Genomic DNA, 12,993 nt, shown 5'->3' with positions numbered 1-12,993 from the left:
CCTGCACTGGTGGGGCAGCGGGCAAGGAAGGGGGTGTACCTGCTGTGCCTGCAGCCTGTGCTGCAGCTGGAGCCGCAGCTGGTTGGGCTGGTTCTGCACGATGCCGGTGGGCCTGAGGCCGGTGCGGGGCTGCATGCGCAGGGCTGCGTACCCTGGGCGCTGCCCCATGGGGTGGAAGCTGGGGTCCTGCATGGGCGCGTAGCTGCCCTGTGCCATTTGAGCCTGTGCCGCGTACTGCTGGGAGAACACCGGAGCCTTCTGCTCTATCAGGATGCTGGAATCCTGGCTGGGGAAGGTCTCTGGGTCCACAGCTTGGCTCTGTAGAAATAAGTGAACAACAGAAACAGCTGTTGGGACTTGGCTTTTCACAGGACTATACGAGACGAATACAGCCACCCTGCAAAACCAAGCTTCTAGGATGTGAATGTTTTTAAACAGAAAATCACACAAATTTTCTTCACTTAAATATAAAGCTTAAGAATAGATATAATCGTACTTTCAAGTGTCAAAACATAATCATGGAGACAAATTCCTCTTCTTCCTTTTTCTTTTTTTTAAAACAAAGACCCACAATCTTTGTCCTGTTCTTAACACAGCCATCGTATCACTCTGCTAATGAATAAAAACCAAGATGACAAACGCTGTATCAAAACCTGTAAATTAAGTGACGCCAGCATATTTTTCCCACTGATTCAGAAATAAATTCGAAGACATTACAAATGAGTAAGTAGATTTTTATCAGTATCTTTAAACAAAATAATGACTTCAAATAAAGATGCCTGAAACTATTATAGAAGCTAACGTGAACAGAGTGCCTAATTCTTTCAGGGCACTTTCACACAAACTGATTATCCATTAGCATAAAAAAGCTAACACAATTCTAAACTCTACTCTAGATACTCCCCTAATATTTGCTCTAGCTAGAATAATTTTATAGCTTATTCCACATTGACCTTGGAAATCAAGTTAATCTAAATTTCACTGCCTTCATAAAAGAAAGACTTTAAGCTCCTATAAAATGTTTGATGGATAATTTAGAAAACATGTTCTAAAATGTGACAGTTCTCTTACCTGCAAAACTCCTTAACTGCTTCTACTGACATAATTATTAAATAGCAATATGTTTACCACTTAGTTTGAAATAAACCATTATTCATATCTTTTTGTGGTGGTACTCCAAAAGGTATGTAACATTGTATTAAAGTTTCACACTGCAAAATTGAAGTTCACCAATAAATCATATCTCCAGCTCAACACCTCATGGAGTTCTGTGTTGTACCAAATAGGCTTGGAGATAATTTTCTCATATGCAAAGCAGGATTTTATTGGTCCTATTTCATCTCTAAAATGCAGAGCTACTTCAGAAGTTATGCTCAGGATGCTGATGAGTGCTGGGAAATGAAAAGGGTATTCTAGGCTTCTCTAGGGATATTAAATCATCATAGAGACACAACTGCTGGTTTTGGAAATACAATTTTGATGCCAGAAACATCAAGAACTAGCTTTTCCCCAAAATCTTTTCTTTTTACCACATTTTTTTTGCACCATGTAAGACTGAAATGGACAAGAAACAACTGGAAGCCAACAAAAACAACTGGGGGAAAAAAAAACTGCTTAAAAAGAATAGAACAATTTCATGCTCTAAAGTTCAGAAAGCATGTTCAACAATTTAAAAAAATATAGTTTTTAGTGCTTGGGATGAAATCAACTGCTTGAGGTGAAACTGGTCCCTTAACACACATCCTTGAACTAACGGGAAAAACTATGGTCAAAATTGCATGTTTGCTCATCAGAAAGCTTGTTGCCCCCATCACACAAAGGTGTAGATTTTACTCCTCTGCTCCTAGTACTTTAGTACTTCATATTATTTTTTCTTTCTTTCATGTACCCTGTTGCTGACTGTGATCTTATCTTTCTCCCATACGGTTTGTTTCTCTGACCACCAGATAAGTAGAAGCTTGTTAATTTTTTGGGTTTGGTCAGGTTAGTTGCATAAAGCAAAGTGGCTCAGCACAGGTCAGAAGGAGAGCTAGGTGAGGGTGGCAAGGGAGAGGATGGAAGACTAAACCTGGAGCTGAAGGAAGCTTTGCAGGTGACACTGAGCCATTAGATGGGCTTCCACCAAAACACATAACTCCATCTTAACTTGCAAGAAGTATTTTATAACTCTGTTCTTCAACACACATTTTACCTTCACCTTGACAAGATGTCTTTTAAATGCAATACCTACTACAAGCAATGCAAAGTCCAGTATACCTGGCTAACTAGTTCTGGTATTCCCAGAGCCCTGTCGATTTCTTCTAAACCATCAAAATTCCTTAATGCCATGTAAAGCTGATCCAGGAGAGCGCCCTCATCACTTGGTGACTCTGATGAAGGATGATTACACAAGAGATCATCTGGTGAGCTGCCAAACGGTTGCCTGTGAAAACATGAACACAGCATTGGTAAACAGCTGCTGAAAAGCAAGAAATAATATCATAGGATTAGTACTCAAATTGAACTAACTAGTGGAGAGAGAAATCATTTTAATCACTGACAATTTTGTTTAAAATATAGTCACTGAACACAGAACTTAAATAGTTTTTTTACAACCAATTACAACTTTGAATTTCAGATGTTAGATTAAGTATACTGTCACAAGTAGAAGCACTCATTTCCATAGACACTCTTCTTAACTGGTTTTCTATCAGACTAAGAAAGCCAAAGAGGTCACAGAGGGGTCTGAGGATTGTCTGAGCTCGCATAAACCAAACAACTGGAAGAGCTGGCCAGAAGCATGAGGGAGCAGGGAGAAAAGGACATTCCCCCTTTTTGTTTCCAGCAAAACACTGCATCAGCTCAACCCATCTTATGGAACTGCACACTTGGGTACCAGCTTATGCACTTGGTTGTGTGCCTCAGAAGGGTGTCAGCAAGAATTTGGATACTGTCAGGCAGAGTCTGCTGGCTCTACAAATCCTGCTTACGTCACCCCTGAATTTGTATGCAGAGCACACTCACAGTTACAAAGGCAGAATAAAGGTTTATTCCAAACCCAAAGGACAAAACTTACTGCGAAACAAACTAAATCTGAAATAACACCTTATCTGCAGCCAAATGACATATTTTTGATTTGTAGTTCAACACACAAGCCCTACTTCATGCACAATGCTACAAGATGACAACAGAAAATATAAAGAGCAAAGCATTCTGCAAGCAGGGGCAGCCTACTATATGCATATCATGGAAGAATCTCATCCCAGGTAATTACTCAGAGACAACAAAAGCTGTCACACATGGAGGGAGGAAACAGCACTATATGTGAACCCTTTTTACATGTCTGTTTGGAAAAAACAAAGAAACATGTTTGTGTATTTAGTTTCCATAATGAGATATATGGTTGCCATGGAAGTCTAATCTCTATGTCAAAGCTAAGCAGAAGGAAAGAGCTGCATCATCAGGCTATATACCTAAAAAAATAAAGGATGGCAGGCAGGAAAACTACCACCACCATAGCCTTTTTAATCAGATCCTGGAGTGTAAAAAATAAACATAAGGAGATATATATATATAAAAGATACCTTTAAAACACTGAAAAGTATTAATTGATCTCTATAAGAGCATTTATAAGTATTCTGGAATATGCATACATTTCACGAGCATATAATACTACAAGCATTAAACTGATGTACATTTGGTGAATATTTTATGTAGAACTTTGTTTCTATGAGGTGTATAAAATACAAGCCTGTAAAATCTCTCCATGTTTTGGTTTAACGCTAAGACTGACCTGTTCTGATTACTGAAAGTTGCCTGATCTATAGGCAAGATGCTGTCCGGCCATGGTGCAGTCTGATTTGGAGGCGCCTGTTGTTGGCTATACTGAGGTCCTCCTATGTTCATTTCCAATTCCGATGGCCCTAATCAAGGAAAAATAACCACATCAATTTTGTGAAAAGAATCTACTTTCATGTTAATTCTTTCCATTCAATTATCTATGTTACAGTAAAAGCAAGCAAAAACATTAAGACTTCAGCAACATTACACTTAAAGGCATCATGATTTTTTGTAAAAATTGCATTTAAAATTTGAGAAAATAACACGGGTGCTCTGAAAGTGGTTCAAAACTATAAAATAGCAGATATGACATCGTGGATGTAAAAATTAGTAAGATAGGCATAAAAAAAAGACAGTATATAAAGCCAGTATCATAATGCACTTGCTTTAAAAGTGACCAAGAACAATGATGACATTCACAGCATTTCTTCTTGAAAAAATCCCTAGTCTTTAATGAACAAGAGCAACTTCATATCCTCTTTCTTTGGCCACACCACTGTGGAGCTACAGAGTAGCAGGAATTGTTGTCAATACACATGTTAAAAATTAGTGGTTTACACCTTTTCCTTCCCACTTCCATGGGAAACTTTCACTGTGGAATACAGTTCTCATCCCATCTATAACTGAAGTAAGTCTCTTTTTTTCATTTTTTGGGTTTTTTTCTGCTTCATCTTTGACAGTCCAGCATATAAGGAACAACCCCACACATGCCCTGACTTACCCATATTCATGACCTGAGATGGAAGCATCTGCCTTGGGCCAGGCTGGTTGCTGGGTCTCAAGGGGATGCTGGCCGTGGGGTTGCGGATCATGCCTGCTTGCACCGGCCTGTTCATGGCACTAGCTGTGGGCGCGCAGGTCACCCTCACCGCAGGAGCCTGGCTGCCCCAATCTCCAGATGTCATGGCAGGCCGAGAGGCATTGCCACCGATCATTCCTGCACAAAAGCCAAACAGACTTAGGTGCCAGCACAGGATTCAGAACAGCTTTAGCATCACCCCTGACTGATAAGCTGCATCTTTAGCGATGAAAATGCAGTAGTTTCACTCAAAGCACATTGTACCACAACTGCCCATCTAGATGTGCAAAGCTAAAGAATGATGCCTTACACTGCTTAGTCAAGGGACTGGAGATTATTACACATTTTACAAGAGGAAGATCCTTTTATCATTTCCGAAATGCTGTTCAGAGTAAGTGCTCCCACATGTAGTCTGCAACAGGTGCTGAGGGCGTGTGGATAGCCCTAACTTCCTTCCTCAGGAAATGAATCACGTTTGCTGATGTGCGTGTTAGTGCTTTACTTTCCAAGTGCAAAGTGAGAATGAGTTGAGTAACAACGTGTTATCACTACACACGTTTACAAATTAGAAGGATTGAATTTAAATTCACATTCTGCAAACATCTTTTGGCAAGTCCTTTCATTCAGAACCTAGAGCCTTCTTAGCTTCAAGGCTCACCCAAATAATCTTGAACTAATATACGGTGCAGGGAAATTACTCACAGGAACTTTCCGATAGATGAAGTTCATTACCGTTATTCTAGGGGAAGTCCTCCTACATCTACTGTAAACAGCTGATACAGTTTATTTACACTTGGAATATATAGAGTACTACACTCTGACAGTAGACAAAAACCCCCAACCAAACCCCAACACAAAAACCCCCAAATCCAAAGACGTGCATTCACAGCATTTATACATTTCAGTTTTACACAGTCAAGACAGCGGCTAAAACACTGATTTCAGACTGGATTACTGGTCTCTCCAGCTGCATTTTGCAACATCCTCAAACGAATACTAAAAGCCACACGAATAATTATTACTCATCAGTTCAATTATTTGGTGATATATAGGCAAGAAGAAAAACCCTCTGAAAAGGGTAATTGATTCAGCTGCTGTACAAAATTTGCTTCAGTGTCTCATCCTCAGGTTTGTTCTATTTTTGTACATATTCTATCAGCCGAAATATGTGGTGTGCTAGAGCAAATGGCAGGAACACAGATAATACTCTCTAACTTGTATACATAAGATGAATAACATCCTCTAATACGTATACAAAACATGAAAGTAATAGGACACTTGAAAGACTACAAGTTGACCTCTAAACTGCTTAAATAGGATATTTTGGTGTCTGGCAGCATGCCTTTTTTAATACTGATGCAAACTAAATATAAAACTTTGTCAGTGAATAGCCAGCTGAAAGGACTTGGAGTATCCATTTATTTACTCAGAGTTCTTAGTGCCAGTTGCACACTTGGACAGTCTAAGACTATGTCCTAGTTGAAATAAGTCAATCAACCAGACTTTTCTTGAGGAATCCCCTATGGTATCTTGGCACAATATTAGGGCAACATGAAGAAACCAATGCATCACAGATCAGGCATAATCCATGACAAGTGGTAATACCACTCCAACGTCTGATGGTTCCCAAGAAGTTTGTGTTTCAGAAAAAGATGAAAATATTAGCATTTATTTAATACAAAATCAAAACTAAGGCTAATAAATAAAGGATAACTGAGGGCAAAACCAAGGTCTGTAGAGGAATGCATCGTAAGGGCAACAGTGTAGCCCACAATTTTGTTTTGAAAGAACTACCTCTACAGACAAGTGGTTCATTTGTTTGCTTTTTTGAGGCAGAAAGACTGGATTTTTAGCCATCTAAGCCTCAGCTGGATTTGGATGTGAACAGTCTCTAATTACCAATACACTGTGTTCATCTAGAAGTTTTCAGGTAGGTGAAAAGCAGTGAATAAAGATCAGGACTAAAAACATGCAGAAACAGAAATTCAAACTAAATATACCAATACGTAACAGCCCATGAAACATGATTTTTTTTCCAGACTTTTTGGAAAGTGCTTATAATAAACTGCACTTGTAATAATCCCAGCATTATGTTACACATACTATAGTCTGTTACTGAAGTATATTTTAAAAAATGGAAAGTCATCTTACCTGTGCTACTGTTGCCTAAAGTTCCTTGACTTCCGATCATCCCTTCATTCCTGCCCATCAGTCCTGGCTGAGGTATCACTGAATAGGGGCTACTCGTTCTTATGGGTGGGAAAGTTCCTGCACCTGTTGGGTTCTGCAGTGTGATGTCAAGTGGTAAATTCTGGTTTGGTAGTAACCTGCCCAGTTGCCCTGCTCGTGGGTTATTAAAAGCTAGACAGGAGGAGCAAAGAAAAAAGCAAAGTTACAAGAATGGAAACTTTACTTGTTAAAAAAAACCCAACAATAAACAACCCAAACACACTTTAAGCTCTTGGGCTGAGCTATTTAATGCTGCATAAATTACCACTCCATGTCTGTCTGAGAAACATCCCTTCTTGACATTTTTATGTAAATTTCAAAATGGAACATTCTGACACTAAAACAGATATGACGTATATTTTTAAAACTTTAAATGATGCAATTTAACTGACAGAAGAGCCACTACAGCAAAATATACCACTATGTGATGTGCCTACTACTGCAAATTAATCATATACCTAGTAGGACTTTAATTGCATGCAGATGTCATCCTGAGGCAGACTGTTAGGAATTATCTCAGTTTTGAAAGTTTTCCAGCATAAGCTAAGCTCCTGAAGAAGTCACCAAAATTAAGGACAGACTGAGCCTATATTAGATCCTGTAGCCCCATTTCTACATCTCCCTCTTAAATTCTTTGTTAAATTTTTTGTCATTATTAAAAATAAATACTTCCATGATTCAGCAACAATAAATAAGTGGTCCAGAATTAGAGCCGTGCCACCATAATGTTCTGGTAAACAGAACCATGCTTGATAGTGACTGTCACCTTTATAGAACTGTTTTCTTCTTTTGAGGTGTTTTGTACTCTTAAAAAATCAGCCTGTGCAAAGAAAATTGCAGACTCAAGTCTCTAAGTGAGCTTCATATCATGACTGGCAAGCATCTGGCTCAGCTGGTCTTTAGGCTATGTTCCAATGCACGAAAGCTTCCCCTTATGTGCACAACTAGTACTCCAACACAAATCAAACACCCACCTTGTGCCTATGATTCCATTTCCAATCACACCAACAGAGTACATACAAATAAATTAACCATTTTTGTGAAATTATTATTTACAATACATCCTGATAGCTTCCCCAGGACAGTCTCTGATATGATGGCTTCCTTAAAGCAACTTCTGCATTTTTATATTCACCACATTACAAAGAAGTTAGATAACTTCTTACTTTAGATCAAGGTAGTGATACTTTGAATTTGAGAACTTAGGTCTATTAAGATTGGTTAAAAGTATGGAAACATCTTATTACAAAAGTCTCTGTCTTCTCCTCTACTTTTATAAAACCAGACTACAGGAACTCATTGTATTTATTTATTTTTTAATATAAATTCTTTGCTAGGTGAATTTGCTTATATGCGTGTACAGGAATTAGATCACATCACATACACCTAATTCCTAACCATGTGATCAAAATTTTATCATGACTGTCTGTTCAACCAAGCAAACAAAACTCACTTATAAGGCAAAAATGATCTTCCTAAGCTTAGGGGCATCATAAAGTCTAAGGACTGAACCAAAACTGAACTACAGCTTCATATTCTACTCTTGGTCAGGACGGGACTGAAGGAGGCTCCCTGTCCCCCATGCAACAAACCCCAGCAATCTGATGAATCTGGCAGCTTTCAAGTCTTGTGAAGTATTTTAAGTATTTTCATGTAAAACCTGTAAAATGAAAGCTGGCTATTTCTCCAGAAAAAAAAATTTAAATCCCAAACCTCTTCTGGAATTGTATATGATTTTACATTCATTCTACACTGGTTTTCTGCGAGCGTATTAAAAGCCACTCACTATTTCTGTGCACCCGTTTTCTGTATGCTCTTCAACTGAAAACAAGGCAGAAGTTCCCTAGGGGAGTAGGGCACAGACACAAGACTGAGCTGGGGGAAAAAGTTTTAGGGTTTTATTTTACATGGGAAACAGGATGTGCTTTTACAGAACTGCTGCTAATCACCAAGACACTCTCATTTACAATCATACTGTTACTGTTCTGCCAGTAGCTTTGCAAACAGATTTAAAGCTAGGTTAACTCTGGAAAGCCAAAAGGCTACAGTGGAAGGAACCAGCAGACCCTACTTCAGAAAGAATACGCTGAAGATTTCAGATGCACAGAGATTTCCTTCTGACTTGTGTGCTGCTGCTGTTAGTATCCCCATACTTACAAAACCAAGTACATGAAATCCAAGCATCCTTCTCTGAGCAACATTGACAACAAATTATAATTTAAGCATCTGTGGTAGGTTTAATATGAATATACACATTCATTATTAATAGCAATATTAATGTTTATGTAAAAATTTCCAAGTAATAATTTGATTTCATTTGAAAGTGGCATGGTGTGATTTTAATATCATCAGAACGGCTTAAAAATATTATCTAAGCCCTACGTTTTATAAAAAAAGCACCAGTGTACATTTAAAGATAGATGCTGCCACCCTAGCCAACAGGAGAAAGAAATGAAGCAGTGGCTTTTTATGCTATTTTCTTCAACATTCATAGCTGATAAGACTCCTGTCTGGCCCGCTTTCCATTACTCTATGGTGGTAGACCAACATTTCATACTGATTTGTAAGTTAATTAATAAAGTTAAGGAACACTGTCGGCTGGAAGTGACTCAATTAAAAGCCGCAATTTGAAATTAAACTTGGGCATTCCTCTTAATCATACGTCTTTCTATTAATCTTGTGGTTTTAGAGGAAGACTCCCCTTCACACTAAGAAAAGCCTCTCTTGTCCCTTTCGCTGGAAGAGCTGCTGGAAAGCAGCAATCTGCACCACACCGAAATGCACGTGCTCTCCGTGCCAAAGCCCTCGCAACTGCAGCATCACCTATAACCGCAGCAGGAGTGGTTTCATTTATTATAAAACTCCTCCCAGGGCACGGACTTCCAAGGGTGCTGTGTGATTAAGCCAGAACCTCCACGAGAGTTTCGAGACGGGACGACCGCAGATGGCGCTATGTCATCATGCAAGACCAGACCAGGACACGGAGCTGCCCAGCTCCTGCCCGGCCGACCCAGGGGCACCATGACCGCTGCTCTGGGAGTTCTCGAGCTGGGCATACACGCGTGCGGAAGGTGGACTCACTGCTCTGTGAAATCCTCATTGCTGGTTTCTGGGTGGCCACAGCCGCACCGGGGCTGCTGTCACTGGTGAGCTGCATGAGGTCATTGATGATGGCTTGCTTGTCGACGGAGCCTGCTGGCGCGCCTGGGCGGCTATCTGGGAAAAGCTGCGGTAACTGGCTGTTCTGCAGGTCATCCAGAATCTCCTCCAAGTTATCCAATTCACTGCCTGGCTGCAATTAGAAAGAAAACACACAAACCCACAGTACACGTCGCTGCTCCCCTGCAGCTGGCGCATATCCTGCTCGTGCCAAGCCAGGCAGCCGGCAAGCATTGCAGCAACACCGCTTCGGATGCTTCCTGCAAGAAGCCCGATGTGGAGGAAGCTCACAAAGTTGTCAAAAGGGGAGTGTGCAGGTTCCCAGGGTTCATCTGCCTTGCATTTGGAGAGCCTGGTGTAGCACTGGCACCCCTTCAAAACCCCGGCGTTGGGACATACAGATCCACGTGATCCATACCTTGGGCAAAGGGGAGATTCTCCCTGTGCACTCTGTGATCGGTGCAGACAGCAGAGATGATTTGGCAGGGGAAGAGATCCAACAGTGATGAAGAAGGGGTTTATGTAGGTATAACCAATATTCCTTTCAGCACAGTCATATTTCTAGTCTCTTTATGACTTGATTAAAAGCATACGATGGAAAAGTTGCTTCATGGCTAAAACAATTCCCCATACGCATTTTCTTTGTTAAATCCAAAACCTTAACACTGAATAACTCTATATAACTTTATATATAAAGTTAACTGGCAAGAAATATACATTTCAATGAAGTTCTATAAATTAAAACCTGTCAACTAGTTACTAGATGTAGGAATTTATCTTGCTCACAGCTTCCCAAATAATTGAAAATAACTTCTCTATAGTAAGACCAAAAAAAAAAAAAAGAAAAAAGAAAAAAAGAAAAAGAGAAATCTAGTTACGTTCAATTCAGTAGAAAATCATCATCAAATAAAGATGGGAAAAGAATTAAGTTCATCCTAGACTAACATAAATACTGACCTGCACGTTTTTCTTAAAAATGCTGATTTTCACAAGATTTGTTTTTTTTTTTTTTTTTTTTTTTTTTGTCAGTTTCTCTGTCTATAAACCCTCGAATTAAAATCTTTCTGACTGAAATTTGGAAATTACTACAAGTATATTCTCCAATCCTAAACCTTTGAACAGGGTAGAGCTAAAAGAGTTTTAGGGTTGTAATTACCAACAGGGAGTCAAGTCTCAGTTACCACCAAGGTACACAGGAAACATTTCATGACAGTATTATAACAGAAACCTACTCAAAATCAGTGCCTTCATTAGGAAATGTTTGATGACAGAAGAGAGGCAGAGTGAGCAGCCAGCCATGAAGGATGGGGAACTCAGAAATAACACCACAAACATACACACAACTGAAATACAATTCTTCCTGGGGTTTTTTTTTGCCCTACTGCCACATCATCAACTTGTTACTTATTGAGATAAACCTTATGCCGCAGATCACAGGATAATGTAGAAATAGCTGAGATGGCTTTGAACTACCTCCCGTGGCTCATAGCCTAGCTAGGAAGCACTGCACATTAGTCTGTACTGAATTCCTGTTGCCACAGCTAACCTGCTCCTGGGAAGCCCAGTTATTTTATTCTAAGGTAGCTAAGATGCCTCAAGATTACATCTCTCCATGCCTTTTCTGGGTGACTGACTCCAGATAAACATGGTATTACTCTTTACTCCTTCCACATCATCTCCTAGTCTTACAGATCGGAATATATGGTGCAAAAGAGGAAGAAGTTTACTCTGTAAAAGGCAGCATGTGGGTGATATAGAGGCTGGTGTTACTGGCAAAATGGTATGAAATCACAGAATCAGAGGACTAGAAGAAATATAAAGCCTTAAGGCAAAATCAGTGTATGCCATTCCCTACAGAAGTTCATATAGCCGCTTGTTAAAGACATCCAGTGACAGAAAATCCACAGCTTCCCCGGGGAACTGGTTTCAGCACTCTGCCGTCCTTACAATTTGAGTTTCTCTCCTCAGTGTCAATGCAAAATCTCCCTCACTGAAATTTAGGCCCTTCCTTCCTGTTGAATGTTGAACTTGGAGAACAAATTGTTCCTCTTTCTTTTTCTAACCTTTTTTGTGTTTGAAAACATGTGCCTTTTTGGGTTTTAAGCTGAAGTTAATATACAACCTCAACTTCTTGAATTTTCTTCACCATATAAACTGTTTTCTCATTACTCTTATTAGACCTCTCATTACTCTTGCTGCTCCTGTGGACCATCTTCAGTTGATCCACACTTTCGCTGAAGTGCCATGTCCAGAACAGGACTTAAGATGAAGCCTTACAACTGCTAAGTAAAGCAGAATATTTACTCTACACATAGTATACTCCAATGACATATTCCAGAAAAGCCTGTGATTTTTTTAATTACATGACATTATACTCGCTCATCTTGTGCTCACTATGATCCCTAGACACAGCTCTGAAAATGTCCTCTCTAGCCAGTTATTCCCTCCTCTTTTTTTTTTTTTTTTTTTTAAATCTGTGACATTATTTCAGACTAATTAAAATAAATAGCATAAATTGTTCATCCTGAATGTTCTCCTAAGATTTGTGCTCCGTATCTCCTGGCTGCAGCTGAATTTGAATTCTGTCCTCCAGTGTATTTACAGACATTCAAGTATCACACACAGCTTTACCGAGCATACACTCTGTTCTCCCATCGGGTCATTTAGGTTAACTAAACCACCGAGCAGCTCTAGAAGCTGCACCAGCTCCTGCAGCATCTCCATTTGACAGTGAATCCTTCAACAACTACTTTGTGTGTAAGGATTTCCAAACAGCTTCCTACCCACTCACAGCAGTTTCATCTTGACCATGCATGTCTAATCTGCTTATGAGAATGCCATGTGCAAGAGGGCCAGAGAGCCTTACTCAAACCAAGACACATGGCATATGCTGCTTCTCTAACGCCAAAATGCCTGCTACCCTCTGCTGAAGGAGAACAGGTTGGTCCGACATAACTTGCTCTTGACAAATCCCCCTGCTGACTTGC

The 12,993-nt window shown here is 39.8% G+C and overlaps 1 protein-coding gene across 9 annotated transcripts in view; it reads right to left on the bottom strand.

Moving 5' to 3' along the window:
• NCOA2 (nuclear receptor coactivator 2) overlaps positions 1 to 12,993 on the bottom strand; it is a 189,974-nt gene that overhangs the window by 19,827 nt on the left and 157,154 nt on the right. For all 9 annotated transcript variants that reach the window (XM_056333448.1, XM_056333445.1, XM_056333444.1 and 6 more), the window contains 6 exons: positions 9,929 to 10,139; positions 6,770 to 6,979; positions 4,541 to 4,756; positions 3,773 to 3,902; positions 2,257 to 2,422; positions 40 to 318 (listed from right to left, as the gene is read on the bottom strand). In XM_056333448.1, the coding sequence (XP_056189423.1) occupies positions 40 to 318; positions 2,257 to 2,422; positions 3,773 to 3,902; positions 4,541 to 4,756; positions 6,770 to 6,979; positions 9,929 to 10,139 (1,212 nt within the window). The remainder of the gene's footprint in view (positions 1 to 39; positions 319 to 2,256; positions 2,423 to 3,772; positions 3,903 to 4,540; positions 4,757 to 6,769; positions 6,980 to 9,928; positions 10,140 to 12,993) is intronic.

Source organism: Falco biarmicus, chromosome 3 (assembly GCF_023638135.1).
Source record: "Falco biarmicus isolate bFalBia1 chromosome 3, bFalBia1.pri, whole genome shotgun sequence".
NCBI classification, from domain to species: Eukaryota; Metazoa; Chordata; class Aves; order Falconiformes; family Falconidae; genus Falco; species Falco biarmicus.
This window is presented reverse-complemented; position numbering and strand designations above follow the sequence as displayed.